The 18,909-nt window shown below is 37.2% G+C and overlaps 1 protein-coding gene across 1 annotated transcript in view; it reads right to left on the bottom strand.

Moving 5' to 3' along the window:
• Positions 1–15,520: 15,520 nt before the first annotated feature.
• LOC122816174 (extracellular calcium-sensing receptor-like) overlaps positions 15,521–18,909 on the bottom strand; it is a 248,977-nt gene continuing 245,588 nt past the window's right edge. The window contains exon 5 of the mRNA XM_044088925.1: positions 15,521–16,434. Within this exon, the coding sequence (XP_043944860.1) occupies positions 15,521–16,434 (914 nt within the window). The remainder of the gene's footprint in view (positions 16,435–18,909) is intronic.

Genomic DNA, 18,909 nt, shown 5'->3' on the forward strand with positions numbered 1-18,909 from the left:
CCTATCTTACAAAGCTTCTACTTGAAAGGTTATTTATGATGATGCATGCTGCTGCTGCTTGCTAAAACCAAAGTCAGATTAATGCACTGAAAGTCTGATTAATACACTGAACCTTGTAGGCTATTAACTTTTTCAGCACTGTATTAACTTACGCAAAGTATAATAAAATAGCTTATCTATGTAACAGATGACATGTACGATACTGTTACAGTTTACAGCTTTTAATGTGCCAGGTTTAGTTTTTCAGTGCAAGTACGAATGATAACTTATTATTCTCCATTTAACTCAGAACAAACGTGTTCCTACATGTACCAGATCTAACATCATACATTTTCAATGTCCTTTATATACACTTTTTTGTGCCATTTGGATCTTGTCCATGAAGCAGTCTGTTGATATTAATACTATTGGAATTCATTTGATGTCATGCAGTCCATTGATAAGTTAATTTGTGTTCTGTTTCAAGGTGAATTATGTGACAACCTTAAACTTTTAGGAAGTTGTTCCTGTTAGGAAGTTGTTTCTGTGTCCAACCTTCCTTGCATCTGGGTTTCTTATCTGTAGTTCTACTGGAAGCACAGAACATTCTGTATTACAGAGTAGGATGCTGAACCATGAATATTTCTAAGGAAAGTTTAACCTTTTTGTGTATATATGATAGCAAACAGAAATGTACAGGCATTTAAATATATTTTAACAAGCAAAAGTGTACATGCACTATTATAAGTGTCTAAATATATATATATATATATATATATATATATATATATATATATATATATAAAACACTACTGAATCTATGGATAGTGGTTATGCTGTTCATACAGTATGTCTTGCTAAGGTCTTTCACACTTCTTTCCATGCTAAAAAAACTTAAAAGCCTAAATGTAAACTACTATGTTGTATGTTGGACAGCAAATTTGTCTGATGGAAACCAGATAGCCAAAGCAGCAAGTGCCACCTCAGAAAGCAAAAAGGAGATGTGGCATTCCTCTGGGCTCAGTATTGGCATGGATTAGTCTATGCTTCTTAGTTCCCCAGACCACTAATACAGACATATCATTAGTTAAGAGTTGCTGATTGCTGCAAGTTGGGTGCTGTTATTCACTCAGCTTCTAGTACTGTGTTACTAAAGCTTAGGCTAAGGCTACCTGGCAGGAACTTCTGAAGATGTGTTATTTTTGGCTACATTTGTAATGCTCTGCAAACTGTTTGCATAGTACATACCTTTGAATTTATGAACCTGTGGAGAGCTGTTTGCGTGGAAATTTGCATTCATCTCTTCTGAGCCATCTGCCTTCTAATTTCTCTACCACACCCTTTTCTACTTCCAGTTGTAACATTTTTTTTCTATTTTGACTGTCAGGATTGCTATTAAATGGGGTAGGATAGCTCCAGACAGAGAAGCAGGTGCAAAGCAAAAAGCTGTTATCAGTGTTATGGAAACCTAAATCTTTGCAGTTTGCAGTTTGCTCTGAAGACTTGTAATGTTTGCAGAATGGTATCTTATAACATTTACAGAGAACAAAGGTAACCGATACATTACTTTTTGTCAATTTATATATTGAAAATGTTTGATAGTCTTCCAAAACCAATGAAAACAGTCCAGTACTTTCAAACATAAAATCTAATCAAAAGAAAAACTCAAAAATAAAGTGCTTTTACATTCTACACAATACACCTATTAGTTTAAACCCGACCAACCCAGTGTCAGCAAGTGGAAATGATTTGCTTTCAGTTAATCTCCAAAAATTAGGATTCACAGTTGAAAAACTGTATTTGTTTAATTTCATATTAAAGTGCTTCAGATGCAGTATTACAGCTCATTGTACTATTTAGAAAATCTCTACAGCACACCTTTCACATGTCCCTGCTTGTGTAGAATGTTCCTGATTGTGCCTCATATTTTTGCTATATCCCTCATAAAACATTTCATTTTTCTCTTTACTCACAGAGATTACAGTCTGTCAATACTGATAGACATTAAAGTCTTCAAAAAATCCATGTTGATGCAAAACCTGTTGTAATATTAACTGTTTAAGTGAATTAGTTTAAAATTTAAAATTGTGTCTGATTTTGGGCATTTACCTCCCCTCTCCCATTATTTTGACTTTGCGCAGAATTATTGAGCAAAGAAGTTAAGAGGTGTGCTGCCCTGCTGCCAGTTATTCTGTCTGAAGCTCAGAGAGTTGTGTGCATCTCTTGTTTCATACAGGTGGGACAAAATGGCCCACTTGACCATGGAGAAGTTTGCTACAGCACTCTGTGTGTGTGTGTGTGTGTGTGTGTGTGTGTGTGTGTGTGTGTGTGTGTGTGTGTGTGTGTGTGTGTGTGTGTGTGTGTGTGTGTGTGTGTGTGTGTGTGTGTGTGTCTGCCTGTGTCTGAGTATCTCTGTTTTACACTAGCTGTATGAACAAATGTGTGAAAAAAAGAAAAAAACAAATAAGAGAATCCAGTTGTGGTGGAAAATGCTCAGGAGGTTAATCAGAGCATATATTGCCAAAGGATATTTGCCATATGCAGCATGCAGTTCTAATTAGTAACATGTTACATGTTTGCATTTTTATATCACCTACTTATTTTTTAAATTTGTATAATTAAGTCAATTTTAGAAGTATGGATGCACATAAAGTAAGAGTGAATTGTAACCATTCTGTGACTGTCAATTTGCGCACAGCAGGATACAAAAGAAATATGCACCGAAACTAATGCAGTATGTATATGCTATGCTACTCCAAAGACAGAGTGATACCAACTTGTGATCCACTACTGAGATCAAACGTACAAGTCTTGGACTGCTCTGTAGCAAAATGAAATGATGACTGCTACCCTTTCAAACAAATTACAAGCTGAATACATGTAAGTGGCCATCCCAAACCTAGAAGAGCTTGCATGAATGCACATATGCAGGCAGAGGTGTGCATCTAAGGCTTTGTGGGAATATTTCTGCATACCTCTAGCAAAAAAAAAAAACAAAACACTTCATGGGAGTCAAGAAGTGGCTGAACAGTGTGGAAAGGAAAGGCATTGCCAAACTGGTTGAGATACAACGGCCAAGACAAAGAAAAATGCAAGACAACAACATAAAAATGGAAAGATTGTTTCCTACTAAAAATAAAAGTTTGCAAAGAATTCACTGGGGAATGAATAGTCAGGATCAGTGGAAAGGGAGTCAAGAAAACAAACTACATACTGATGAGGCACATCCCTCAGCCTAGAATTATCAGATTATACTTGTATTCTAGCACAGTAAAAACACGTGTCACTTAAGAGGGGCCAGATATTCATCAATACTATGAAGACCAGAACAACTTCATAATTAGTATAAAATTCCTAATATAAGACTATACAGGCTGCAGTGGAACAAGATAGCAGTGACACAGCAATAAGACCATTAAAACAGACAATATTCCACTTTTATAAGTAACATTTGTACATATTCGCACATCACAAAATGCTTGTGTCACCTACACTCACAAAGAAGGGTGAAATTACCACAAACTCCCTTGTATAATTGTTTTACATATCCCCCTGGAAACAATATGTCCATCCTTGAAGGCACCCTTTACTGGATCTTACACAATATTATAAATGAAACAGTCATCCTAAGTAATGTCAGCATCAGCTAGAGTACTTTCAGTTCTAACTATCCTTCTAGTATCAACCTTCATGGCTTCAGAGAGCTTATTACTTCTCCTGCTCACTACAACAAATCCCAGAACACAAGTCCCATTCATGACTGGATGCTGGTCTCTGATCCTTGCAATTACATCAGGAACCCTTCCTGAATCCTTTAGTGATGACTGTCCTGCATATGCTGTCTGATGTATTACTTACCATGCCAAATAACAAGTATACACAAATATTCATAATCTCACAAAGTTTAACCCTGAATCATTTTTAGCCACTCTGAACTCTATTAACTGGACTATTCTAAAAACCGTGTCACTAGATGTGGCAGTAGAAAGGTGCAATTTCATTTTTTAAGCATCGTAAACAACCTTGCACCACTACATAGGAAGATAGCTCAATCTAACTTTTCCTTGACTTACTAATCAGACTAGAAGTTTTATGCAAAATAGAGACAGGCATGGAAAGAGTGGCAGAAACTTAAAACTCCATAAATTCTATAGCGCTTGAAAGAACATCATAACCTTATCAAAAAGCAAGTCAACCTTGATAAGAAACAATATTATTCTGACTTACAAAATAGATATAGCCCAACAAATTCTGGTAATCCATTAAACACATTTTCCACCCACTAACTAGCAAAGTCCTTAACCCTTGTCCCAATAATTCCTCCTTAGAAACAGTCACCAAGTTTAACTCGTACTTCATTGATAGCATAGCCGTCCTCACCAATGAATCCTTTTCTGACTCCACTGATTCATGTCTACCCCTTCAATAATATCCCTCCCTCACTCTAAAACCAGTTGCCACCTCATAAAAAATTATTATCCAGACTTAAAACCTGATCACCCTCTGCAGATAACCTTCCTCCAGAATACCTCTTAACTGCTGCTAACACCACTTCATATCTAGTCTCTGTCCTTATAAGCAGGTCCATACAGGAATCCCATATTTCTACCATCTGGAAAAATGGCAGATCATCCCCCTCCACAAAGGTGGCGTGTCTAAGATTTATATAATTTCAAACTTATTTTGCCATTTTATCCCTTTCTAAAGATTATTGGAAAAATGTGTTCATAAACAACTACTCAAGCATCTTTTAAAGGAACAATTACTAACTGTTACTCAGCATGGTTTTAGACCTGCCCATAACATGACAACTACATTCCTAACTTTTGCAGATAACATAAATAAAGCCAAGGATAGATGTTAAACTCATGCCTTCCTTATTCCCAGACTTATGAAAAGCATTCACTATGGTGTCTCATAAAAAAACTCTAAATGTCCATAACTGTCCATAATGGGTATCTCTCAGCTTATACTTGTGGTTTAATAATTACTTGTCAGAATGCTACCAGGCAGTGAAATGGAATCCCTTATCTACTCATTATTAGTACCACAAGGCTCTATCCTTGATCTTCTTCTATTTAATATTTTTATAAACAATCTTCATGTTTATACACTATCCCTTGTACAGTATGTAGATAATTCCACCCCCATCTGTCCCTCAAGCAATCTAGAAAATTTAGAAAGGATTACACAACATGCCTTTAACATTATTGAAAACGTGTTTTGTAACCACCACCTTAATACAAAGAAAACCAAATTCCTTTTTATTTCTGCTCACATAACTTACTTATGAGAAAAATTACTTTAAGATCATATCCCTAAACAATGTTAGTTGAAATAGCACCTCATACAAAACTTCTGTGCGTTACAATAGATGACAATCTGAAATATGACCTTCTCATGCAGAGCAATATAAAAAAAATCACAAAAACTAGAAATGCTATACAGAACCAAAACAATTCTTAATGCATCCACCAGAGTTACTCTTTTCTCTACGTACCTACTCCCTTCTCTATTATGTGGTTTTACCATCTTGACTAACCTCCAGGCCACTTTAAAATCTAAACTAGAGCAGTGTCACAACAAGGTAACTAGACTTTCAGCTCATACAAGTCACAGAACACATCACTGTTCTGGACTAAAAACTCTAAAACTGGCAAGAACTATCCCATCGACTACATTATACCAAATTATCTTAACAGACAGAATTATATTTAATCCCACTTTCTGCTCAGGTATAAGTACAATACTGCAACACTTCCAAATCGTCACCTCTGAACTTCTGATAAAAATATACTTGACGTCTATAATAAGCCTTATAAAAGCTGCAGTCAAAGTCTGCACTTACACTGTGAAGCAAGCATCAGGAGTAATATCCCTGCACCAATCGATGTGCTATGCATAACATTCATTTATTTAAGATGCTACTAAATAAGTTACTCTCAGACTTGCTGCTTTCTTGGCTACAATTGCTGGTCCTTCTGATTTAATCCCTGTATGCATCCTAGCTTACATTTCCATTGTTTTTATTTCTCTTACTCTTAATCTTGCTTTTATTCATTATTTCTCTTGCCTTCCATATCCACTCCACTTATTGCATGTAACAAATACTTTTTCTCACTCTCCTTTTATCTTTCTCTTCTTTTTCTTATCCATGATTTGAATTTTCCACTCTGACATTTGCTTTGTGAGTATTAAACTCTTGTACTTATCACATGTCAACATGTTTCAGTGCTATATGATATTGTATTTATCTTGCTTTAAAGATGGTATATGTGTATTAGTCTACATGTCATATATGTATTAATATTTGTATTAATCTATGTACTTAACAGTATATTGTGATAGGATTTAAAATTTCTTCTAAGTATGTGTATTTTCTGTTCTTTTACTTGCAGAACTTTACCCCTAGGCCTCTACTGAAAATGAATAAAATTATCCAGTTGGATTTTCCTGTTAAACAAATGTCAAAAAATAGTAAATAATAAAATAAATACATAATGGAAATACAGGTATTTCTGGCATTAACTGAATATATGTTTCCCTTGGTCATATGAATACTTGCTTTTGGTTAAGAATGTATACAGTGTAAGAGTTTACTGCAGAAGTATTGGTGGTTAAGCAAGACAATGAGGGATTAAAGTAAAAGTCAGGAAAATATTACTCGAATGAATAAAATGAAACCACCAATGGCAAAGAAATAACCAACACAAGAAAAATACATAAAAATAATTTTATTTTGCATGGAAATAAGTTTTCCTGTCACCCCAAATCCCACTAGTTGTGTATTCTCCTGCTTAGGTTGCATAACTACATGGAAAATGATATGCTGCTTTCCCAAGGTTAGGCAAGCCCTAAGTGTGTGTGTGTGTATATATATATATATATATATATATATATATATATATATATATATATATATATATATATATATATATATATATATATATATATATATATATATATATAAAATGTTGAACTCCCACCATTTGACATTTTAATTTTGCTGATCACGTCACATTGCTTTCGTATCACCATTGTGTGTGTGTGTGTGTGTGTGTGTGTGTGTGTGATAGTGTGTGTGTGTGTGTGTGTGTGTGTGTGTGTGTGTGTGTGTGTGTGTGTGTGTGTGTGTGTGTGTATACATGTGTGAGTTTATGTCCAAGTGTGTGTACAGTTCTGCACATTTAAAATGGATAAAATTACAGATGCTTTATTTATGGATTTAACCATATCTTTGCTATAATTTTATTGTCATAATAACTGTATTCGTATTTTAATACAGGCAGTCTCCAGGCTAAGGAAGAGATATGTTTTTTAGTCTGTCCTTAAGTCAAATTTGTATGCAAGTCAAAACACATACATGGAACATTGTACTGTACTGCACTGCAATACTGTACAGTGGTTTACTAAAATATCAACCAGAAAAACATGTTCCAGTCACAACATCAAAAAAAGGACACAATTGCAAATATCCAACTGGACACAATGTTGAATCTGCTGAACGAATTCAGCGGATTCGACATTGTTGTCAACACAGCACGTGATGTCCATATAGGAGCACACGTACATCAAATTCCTATACTGTACATCATGGTTTTACAGGAGGGCAAGCCCCCTGCACCCTCCACACTCCCTGCTAACTATATATTTCAACTCTGAGATCTCACTACACTAAGGAAAGGGATGAATATCCCAAACCACACTGTACCATGATCTTTGTGCAGTAAGTCTTCATATCAGCGAATGCACAGTAGCATTCGCTGATATGAATTTCGAACAAAGAGTGTTCCGCAACATAGACAGTCAAACATCTGTATTTCAATTGTCCATCTACGAGTATCTCCACTCGAAATTATGATTGTAAACCCAGTACAGTACAGTAGAACATTCCATACAAAAAATATGTTAAAATTGCTTCTTTTTAAGCTTCACTTCACATTTCTGTACTACAGGCATCACCCAGTAATATTTTCCACTCTCTCCTGAACTTTCAGACCTCTGCCAGACTTCCTACTGTCATCTAGACCCTAGTGAGCCACAATGCCATTTGCCCTTTCTACTGTACAGTACAGTAGCTGCTTCAATACTGTGTACTGTACAAGCCAGCAGTCCTGACCAATGAGATTGCCAACACAGTGATCTCTTAACCAATTGGATCTCTTGTTGTCTGTGAAGGCAGAAGTAACTGCTCTAACAAGACATGCGAGCAGCTTCACGAATGGGGAAAAGGAAAATACAACAGAATTCTTCATTTTAAGGTAAGATTTGAGCAACTTTAAAGATTTTTATTTATTTTCACGTTATTTCCAACATTGTGGCAGCCCATTCTTATCTATGGGTCTTCTGTAAGTCAGATGTCTGTAACTCTGGGACTGCCTGTATGTTTCTTTAAGTGTAGAAGATAAATGTTTTGCTTTTTATAGCACATAGGTGATGATGATGTTACTAATTTGTCTATCTAGTTATTTTTGTTTTATAGGTTCATAGTTTTGTAGGAACTTACTTACGCTATTGATATGTGATAGTAATAAAAAGCCTAGCCGTACATTCCAGTGATAGCTTCTAGCCCTTATATTTGGCATACGAATAGCCCAGAAATGGGCCTAACAGGGATTTGTTGTGATACTTACATATTTCCCCTATCCGTGAGGGACAGAGGTATTAAACTATGAATGAATTTGTGGTTACCCCTACCCATCCATTCGTCCAAGTTACGTTTGAATAGAGAAAGAGAAGTACTTTACTTTATCTGAAGTGGCTAACAGCTCCATGCAAGCTATATTCTCTGTGATACAATCCTATCCCTTTAATATGTTTTATTTATTTTGCAAAAGAGATTGAGATCCCTTGAGTGGGTGCTTATTTTATCATTGGACTAATTAATATGTAACAGGTCTGACAGAATAGGGTCTGTTGAAGCTTTGTATGCGAGACAAAGGTTGCCCTTCAATAGCCTGTATGATACTGAGAAGAGGGCCAAGGCTATGAAATGGTCTGCATAGTTTTTATGATTTAGACTCCTGATTTATTTTTTTTAGTGAGATGACATTGTTGTCATTCTAATTGTGACAAGTGTTTGGACAGGTACATACGAAATGGGGCATTATACTTTCTGTTCGGCCTAATAAATGTCGAGTACAGTGCAATGATTAAATCCAAGGGTCTGGAAAGATTAGCTTTAGGTTAAAAATGTACAACAAAAATGTCCTTACAGTGATAGATGTGTAGTGATCAAAGTATTGCTGACATAGGTAACCAGATCCCTAACTACTGGATCAATTTTCAAGGGTGTGCTTATGGATCATGTTTTAGTTATTTCACAAGCAATGAATTAGTACTTCCTTTCGCAGAATAAAGCACTTTTAAAGGAAAAACTATGCATCTGTATAGTCTTTTGTGTTGGTTATTTTTTTTATTTGAAACTTGCTGTGGTGTTTAATTTTAAGTCCTTTCCTTTCTGTTACCTGTAGGCTGGTTTGTAGTTATGACTAATGTGCCATAATTATGTCCAGCAATCACAGTACAAATCTGATATATCCTCAGTTATAATAGCTGTCTACCAAACTGTCTTGCCATGAAGGATATGTGCAAGTAATTAAATCATACCAGACATCTTTCATGCATATTACTTTACAAATGATATCTTGATAAGTATGTCTTCTAAGAAGGAAGCATTCTTTACAGTAGCAAGTTCTCTCAGAACAGTGCCTCAAGTAGAAATATGCTCGCGCGCGCTCACACACACACACACACACACACACACACACACACACACACACACACACACACATACACACACATGCAATAAAAATGTTGCTTTAAAAAATCTGAATTTAGCAGTTGTACATTTTAATGTTCCTTTTTACTACATATATTTTTTTGTACTATACCAAAGCATATTAACTTGATAATTTAATGTAGCGTTAGTGTATAAGGTCAGCACTTGCACAGGGATAAAGGCCTGACTGCCCCTCCAAACGATCTGCATTTTACTAGCAGCATGGCTGCTTGTGGGACTAGGTGGGTGAGGATGGGAGTGGACAGACAAAGCTGACTTGCTCTTCTTAGGGAGAGGGAGGCAGTCTGGCTCACTAATAGCAGCACAAAGAGCTTGTTGACCTCTGTATCATCACTTGGGCAGGAGATTATTCATGTGTAAAAGCGTGTATGCACCTCCCAAAGGCAGCCATAGTGGAGCTTGCAAGGCTGTCATGGGGTGGTGAGCTAGGACATTCTGCTCACCAGCAGTATCCTTGTTCTCCTCACTGCCCTTGGTCATTGGTCAGGTAGAGCTTGGGGAGGCTGAGGCAGGCCCGATAACCTGGTGAATGAGGAAAGGAACTAGTGGTAGCTGATGGTCAGTGAAGGGGACTTAAAAAAACGATTAGCATAATAGTTTTAGACAAATATATAATTTCATAAATATTTCAAGTTTTGGGGTTTTGATTTTATGGGAATTATTTTTCAGGCAAGTTATTTAATGCTAAACTTAAGAAATAATTTATTAATTGTTTGGCACTTGATCATTAGTAATGATACCATTATTTGATAAAAGTTTTTTTATTAACAAAAGTGTATGTGATTATTATGGATAACTATTCTATAGAATGGTTTCTGATAGTCTGAACTAAACAGGCTTTTAGAATGATACTGGCTTGGGCGTTCCCTTCTCCTACCAACGGGGCTTCTGCTACACTTCATTTCATTTATGTCCTTTAGTATGTTACCGTATCAGGAAAAGACACAATAATATTAGGGAATAACTTCTTCTGCAGAAACATAAACGTTAAAACTGGATAAATTCAAGAAGTATACTTTAAAATGGATTTTTGTCTTAAAACATTTCAGAAAAGGGGCAAAGACATTACTTGGGGTAGAATTCCTAGGCTTCATACTACGCATAACTGCAAAAGTCATATGGAAGGTGTCTGTAATTCACAGATGCCTCACTGCACTAATGAGTAGCAAACTATAATGTTCATGTGGTACTGTGTGGCTGTAGCCTACGGTAATTAGACCCTCCTACTTCTGGAGCTCTGCCCTGCAAAGATTCTCCCATAGTACTGGGATTCATAGAAACCTGTACTGCTCAAGATCCATGCAGAGTCGGGACACAGTTGTTGATGGCTTGTAGCTATGTTGCAGCTATTGAGCTCAGTGGTAGAATTTAAGCTGTGTATAGCTCGGTAGCTTCGCCCTGCTCAGACTGCTGATCTAAATGATTACTCTTATGCAGTATGTGCGTTTGAGCGTGCATGTCAATATACACAGTAGATGTTATGTGTCTATGTTTGTGTGTGTGTGTGTGTGTGTGTGTGTGTGTGTGTGTGTGTGTGTGTGTATGTGTGTGTATGCCTCTGTGCATTTTTGTGTTTAATTCAGCATATGTGTGTACGTATAAACATCAGTGCACATTTATATATGTCTGTGTAGATGTTCGTGTTGTTCGTATTTCTATGTGCATGTGTGTGTGTATGTCTGTGCATGTGTGTGTGCGTGCGTGTGTGTGTGTGTGTGTGTGTGTGTGTGTGTGTGTGTGTGTGTATGGATACACTAGACAATCTCAATGTACTGAAATGTCGAGACCGAATAGTGGAAAGTGCAGTTAACTGAAACTACACTATGCCGAATCTGCAAATGTCGAATCTGCCACTATTGTGGTGTCGCATTCGTGACATGTGGTGCGGTTTGTGGAATTATCTGGGATGTCAGGTAAGTGTTGTGTGTTTGAGAATAATGGGTAGGGGTTTTAGTGTGTGTTAGTGTGTGCAGTGGTTGTTTGTTGTGTGTTTATGTGTTCAGTGCGACCTCAGAGTTAGAATATATAAGTAGGGGGGGTGGCGGGAGCCCCCCTGCTTATGGGTAGGTTAAGTGTGTTTGTATGTGTTGTTATGTTTGTTTAGTTAGGTAGGTGTATGTGTGTGCGTGATTATGTCCTGGTTTGTGTGTGTGTGTGTGTGTGTGTGTGTGTGTGTGTGTGTGTGTGTGTGTGTGTGTGTGTGTGTGAATGGTCGTGATTGTAGTGTTCGTTATTGTGGGTTTTCGTGTATGCGGTTTTTCGACTATTCAGTCTTGAAATACTGAAATTCGACATTTCAGTATTTTGAGACTGTATAGTGAATCCGTGTGTGTGTGTGTGTGTGTGTGTGTGTGTGTGTGTGTGTGTGTGTGTGTACACGCATAACTGAGTTGCAGCTCCCTTCTCACAAAACTGCCCCAATGTCTGTGCTTCAGTTGGAACCCTCTCACAAAATCATAGCTCCTATTAATCACCCTCCTCTCCCCCAAAGTTACCCCTGTAGTTAGAACATCCCTCCATAGCTCTGAACTGTTCAGATTTTTGCAGAATGTCCAGATTTTTGCCTCATATTTGTAGTCTGTTCCTCATAAAATTATGTTTTTCTGGCAAATTATTAGCAAATCATTGAGAACTGAAGTCAGAAAATAATGACATAATTTTGAATTTCAGATTTCATACCCTTCAGAAAATTCATGCTAATGCAAAACCTGTTACTGTATCATCGTTCTAAGTTTGTAAGACCAATATTCAAAAAATGCCACTATTTTTTGGGCCTTTGCCTCCCCATTTTTTATGGCTTTAACCAGATTTCTTGCCCTAAGAGGTTGAGAGGCATGCATCCCCTATGTCATAGCAGTAGTCAGATAGGACAGGACAGGTACACTACTACAGCACTGTGTAGCCAGTAAAATAAAAAGCACAGTGTCAGAGATCCTGTCTGACAGCTACCAAACTAGTTGGTTTGTACTGCACTTTGACAGCTACTGTGGCAGTTTAAATTCACGTGAACAATGTAAATCAGATTATTTCTCATTAAAGAATGTGTTACTGTATTTTGAAACCTACACATACCATTAAACTAAAATAAATGTTCTTATTAATGTTAAGTTTATATTATTATCAAAATCAGTTCATATTCCATTTTGCAATATTGCTAATTTTCATTGAATTACACAGGAATGCCTCATTTACTCCTTTGCATGAGAAATACAAGCAGCATGATTTAGTTTTGTATATTTCCTCATAATAAACTTAGAAACTGTTATCCCAATAATTTAATGTCCAGGCCACTGATACCAGATTAAGGTAGTCATCTATCTATGTATCTATCGATCTGTTTATCTCTATAAATATCTATGATCTATCTATCAATATATCTTTTAGTCTGTCTACCTAGTTATCATTTTATTTATATATCAATGAGAATGTGATAAATTTAAGAGTTGTAGCTAGGTTAATTTATGGCCTAGGCAATCCCCACAGAGTCACATCCCTCAACATGAAGGACTGAAAAATCAAAAAAACAAAACAAAAAACAAAACCAAACAACCAAAATCCTGATCCTGTTCTGAAGTTATAGAAAGAGCTTATTATAGCTCCTAAAACACACTCAAACTACATAAACTCATTCATTTATGCAGCCAGAACATCAGCTGTAACTGCTTAAATAACATTTATTTCTTCATTCATACCTGTTTGGCCACACTTTTGTGCCAATAGCACACCCTTAAAGCTTGCACTGGGGGCAGCTGCCCCTTCACCCCTCATACCATGCTAAGTATGGCAACCTTTGTTAGCTTAGCCAACAACGCCATTGAAAAAGATACTTTGAAGGTGAGCTGACAGTTTAGAAGTTGATGGTAGGAGGAAGAGTCAGTTTGAAAGATATAGAGGGAATATTTTCAGCTTGGATTATGTTAGAGGAAAAGGAAAAAGGGAGAAGTTGAAAAAAGGGAGGAAAAGCGAAGCAGAGATTTATTAGGGATGATTAATATGTGATAATGTTTAGTTTGCTTAGAAGTTTGTATCCAGTGATTCCAGAGATTATTGTAAAGGATCTCATCCATTCATCATTCATTCATTTAGCTAAAGTTTGAATATTGCTAAAGGTTTAAACTGTGTAATATACTGAAGCTTGTTGGGCAGCCACGGTTTTTCAGCGGTTAGCATTGCCACCTCACAGCAAGAGGTTCTCCGGTTCGATCCTTGGCTGGGGTGCCTTCTGTGCGGAGTCTGCATGTCCTCCCTGTGGTCGCGTGGGTTTCCTCCGGGTGCTCTGGTTTCCTCCCACATCCCAAAGACATGCTGTAGGTGGATTGAACACAGTAAATTGGCCCTAGCTGTGAGTGTGTGCATGTGTGTGCCTTCTGTGGAAGGTTGGGCACTGGGCTGGCAAGTCGACACCGTAAGACTCCACTGCCAGTCATGAGCGGACAGTGATCCGCTGTGGCAACCCATAACTGGGAAAAGCCAAAAGAAGAAGAAGAATATACTGAAGCTTGTTCCATGGAAGGGATGCATAAATTCTTATATTAGAATATTTTTCATAATTTTACTTAAGATTTTACTTAAAGGTTAATTTTTCTGTGACAAACCACCCTCATAGAGAAAGAGCTTGGTCTGAATAGTGGCACATAATACCTTGATGATTGGGTGAGGTAATGGCTTGAGGCAGTTATATGTGAAGAAAACTCCTGGAGGCCAGGTGTAAAGCATGTGTGTACATCATGCATACCTCCAGTGTTCGCTCCAGCATAGCCAACAATCTTATTCAGTTATTCTGCTACTGTGGAATTGTCATGTCATACTCATCTCCTCAGGCTGAACTATGTGTGTCCAATTATGTTTTTTTTTTTTTTTTTTTTTTTAATCTCTATCTCCTCCCCCTTGCGGAGCAGCAGGAGACATGCTATTCCTGCTCTGCTTCCACACTGGCATGCTCCTTCCACATTGCATACTCAATTGGCAGGTTTTCAACCATGAATCCCTTGTCACCGGTAGCATTCAAATAGTAAGTCCATATCAGCAGCCCTCCTCCAGGATGAGTAAGACTGCTGTTTTAGTCTCTGAAGATAAATGTCATTTTATCAGTCGCATTACTTCATTTTTTCTGTTATGTGTCTGTTTTGCTCTGTGTATTACTCATTTCATCTAATACCTCATTATTTTCATATATGGCTCATAACTGTTATTTCTTGCATTTCATCAAGCACTCTTCATGTAGCATCATGCTTCAGTTTCTGTAATTTGTATATCACTGTTGTGCAAGCTAAAACTATGGTTTACTTTCTGTTTTCTTCAGACATATTTATCCACTGCCCTGTTCACAACACCTTTATATGAGTTCTTGCTGTGCTATTTTATTCTGTACAACATATTTACATAAATGCTCAGCACAAGCAATTTTTGTAATTTATTTTTATAAATGAAGCTTACAGTGAAGCAACAGGCATCTAAACATAAACTGCATTAGTCAAGCTGTACAATAAAACGTCATTGATGAAATGGTAATACAGCTGAACTTTTGTGTCAAGTAAGGACCTGACAATGGTAGCATTCGGTATTATAAAAACATTAGTCATTCATTTGTGATCTTGCACAAAAGTTTATGATTATTAAACCAGTGCACTACAAAATATAAATAAATAAACAACAACAAAAAACTACTCAGCTACCCCAATGTAATATTTGCTTTTTTCACTTGATAAGGTGGTCTTTTTAACATCCTGATTCATTGCATTACGTCCTGGGTTTTTCCTTTCCTTTTAAATACTCTTTGGTATTCTTCTGAGGCTGTAGAAGTATGATAAAACATTTTGGAAAAAATATACTACCTAGTAGACCAGCACTAGAAGATAAGATAGCAAATATCTCTACAGCAACCATGTACTTCCCCTGAGTGCTAAGATAGGCTGGGATAAATGACAGCCAAACACTAACAAAAACTAGCATGCTGAAAGTGATACATTTAGCTTCATTAAATGTGCCTGGCAGCCTCCGAGCTATAAAAGCAGTCACAAAACTCACAGAAGCCAGCAAACCGAGGTATCCTAGCAAGGCGTAGAATGCCACTATTGACCCTTCATTGCAGCCGATTACTATCTTTTCATTGCTGGATTTCATGTTGACCTCAGGAAATGGAGGAGAACTAATTAACCAAGCAAGGCATATCATCACCTGAATTAAAATGCAGATGATGATTATTATGAAGTTTGGTGTCCCAGATCCAAGCCATTTTCTTAGATGGCTATTTGGATGTGTGGCACTGAAAGCAATGACTACGGTGAATGTCTTCGCTAAGATGCATGAAATGCACATCGAAAAAATGATGCCAAAAGCAGTTTGTCGTAACATGCAGCTGATCCTCACCGGATAACCAAGGAAGATCAAGGAACAGAGAAAACAGAGCATGATTGCTACCAGGAGGAAATAGCTGAGTCCACGGTTGTTGGCTTTCACTATTGGAGTTTCTCTGTATTTGATGAAGATGCAGAGGGTTATGGCAGTCATAATAGCACATACGACTGTGACAGCAGCTAAAGCTGCTCCCAAAGGATCTTCATAAGACAGAACTTCTTTGCTCTTTGGAAAGCATTTGTTGTGTTTTTCATTGGACCATTCCTCTTCAGAGCACAGAGTGCAAGAGCTGGCATCTAGAGACAAAAATGCTATGTAAATTATCTTTTTAATTCTTTGCTCCTTCCCTTCACTGAATTGCAAATGACAGTCTATGCAGCAGAATTTGAGATGCTGTAAATGAACCACAATGTTGTATAGCTCAAAGCAAGATTAGATTACAAATATGACATAAAAGATTGTACAGTAATCTAAAGGTGTTTTTTTTGTTACTGTTGGGTTTCATTTATATTAAAATATCCAGGAAAACAAAATGTCTGACCCATTGTTTTAATAGTAAGACCTATACTCTAATGTTGGTGCCCTGAGTTTGAGACTATATCTGGGTTAAGAGAAGTTGTAAGGGATGACTTCTGAAGCCTGGAGAGCAGCTCTCATTCTTAGGGGGAAGACCATATCTAGATTTGGAGCATTATACCCCAGCTGAAGGTTTGTAACAGTCCACTGAATGGAATGAAACTTTTGATAGGACACAGACACAGTCAAAAGAGATATAGGGACAAGGTCTTTTCAAATTTACTTACGTTGCAACATACATAAAACTGCTGTGTGAAACTCTTGTCACTGCATGAACAAGAACCAGGACTGAACTATGCCTGCAGCATTATGATATGGCTCCACTACCTTGTTTAGATAGCCTGTGCTTTGCTCAGTATGTGTGGAAGTACTTAACTGGTAATGAGAAGAAGAACTGTGGGAAGCACCAGGGCTAGGTATTCCCAAAGAAGCAAATGCTCTTGGCAGGCAATAAAGTACTGCAAAGGAAAGTTAAATTGCAATAAACATACAGTTAAATATGTGCAGTAGCTGATAAAAGTGTGACTGATAAACTGCAATAGAAATCATTATTTAAATGTCTATCTAGAGGTACAGTAGTGAGTGAAATGAAAGCATGCATGGCGAAAATATGAAATGAACAGTAGAGATGAAGAAGATTATTAAAACAGAGAGGGAAATCAGATTCTTAGACTAGACTTGATGGTGATAGCAAGGGAGAGACGACAGAGAAGGCAGATGCAATGTATGGGGGTCTCCTGTATGCAGTTAAACACTGGTTTTGGGAAAGCTACCAGCAACATTTGTGTTCAGGGTTTGACTATTTTCTTATGACCAGGAAGTGCTGTGAAGGAGGGAGGGCAAAGCTACCTGTGCCCAGTTTTCCTCTCCCATCCTGGGAGGTGAGGGTTTCTTCCATCTGCACATTCACTTCTTGGAATATACCGAAGAGTTAACTACTACTGCATGTACAACTATAACTAGTATGAACTACAGAAGACATCTTAACTGCAGTTTTATGTATATTGTAACATGGTAAACATCTTGGCCATAATTACATTACCTGTCAAGTGGAAAGGTAGGTAATGGCTGAGTTATGTGTCATGCTGCTTACATGATGGCTGCTTATGTCTACTTATGCCAAGACCATTAACCCACTGAGATTAGCTCGGGATAGAGTAAGGAACTAATAACTATACACTACAAATGGAATACCTTAGATACTCATCTGAACAGAAACATTGAAAGTCTTTTCCCTCTCAAAGAAAAAAAAATCAAAACATATTACCAGTGAGGCAAGGCATTAAACAGGATAAGAAGTGCTCTTCTTTCCCGGAGGATGGAGGGAAGGAACTTGTGAAAGTCAAAGATCACCTCTGGTATATATCATATGGCTTACTATTTCATGATTGGGGCTTGGAAACTTGATTACCAGAAACACTGAAACACACAGCTGAAAGATGGAATACCGAATATATACCATGTTGACCATGACCTTGAATCCCGAAAATGCCCTACTGCTCCAGGAACAAATGCTAACATGAGTCCGTAAGTGGGCAAAGTTGAGCTTCAATATTGCTGATCTTTGGTATTCCAACTTCTGGTGTCCACAGTTCTGACATATTCAGGTTGAGCTTCCAAGCCTTGAACACATATTAGTAAACCTATACATACACACACACACACACACACACACACACACACATATATATATATATATATATATATATGTGTGTGTGTGTGTGTGTGTGTGTGTGTGTGTGTGTATATATATATATATATATATATATATATATATATATATATATATATATATATATATATATATATATGGTTCCCATTCAGAAGCCTGAAACATCATAAGCCTGAAAATCAAAATCCTGAAACCAAAGCCTGAAAATTCAGAATCTTGAAAACTCAAAATCCTGAAAGACCAAAATCCTGAAAGACCAAAATCCTGAAACTCAAAATCCTGAAAACACAAAATAGACATACTGATGTCATTGTCAGGTAAGGTCTGGTTGGTTTTATTTAGAGTGAGTTAGGTAGGGCGCAGGTTAGGCATGGATGCAATAGTGACAAATATTGGGGTTAGGGGTTTAGAGTTAGGTTTAGGGTGGTCAGTGCGATAGTGACGGACCTTAGGGTTAGGGTTAGGGTCAGGGTCAGTTGGTAGGTATTAGTGTCTTTATAGTGACATATTAGCATTATTTGTG

This window comes from Protopterus annectens, chromosome 12.part0 (genome assembly GCF_019279795.1).
Source record: "Protopterus annectens isolate FY-2018-M chromosome 12.part0, PAN1.0, whole genome shotgun sequence".
NCBI classification, from domain to species: Eukaryota; Metazoa; Chordata; order Ceratodontiformes; family Protopteridae; genus Protopterus; species Protopterus annectens.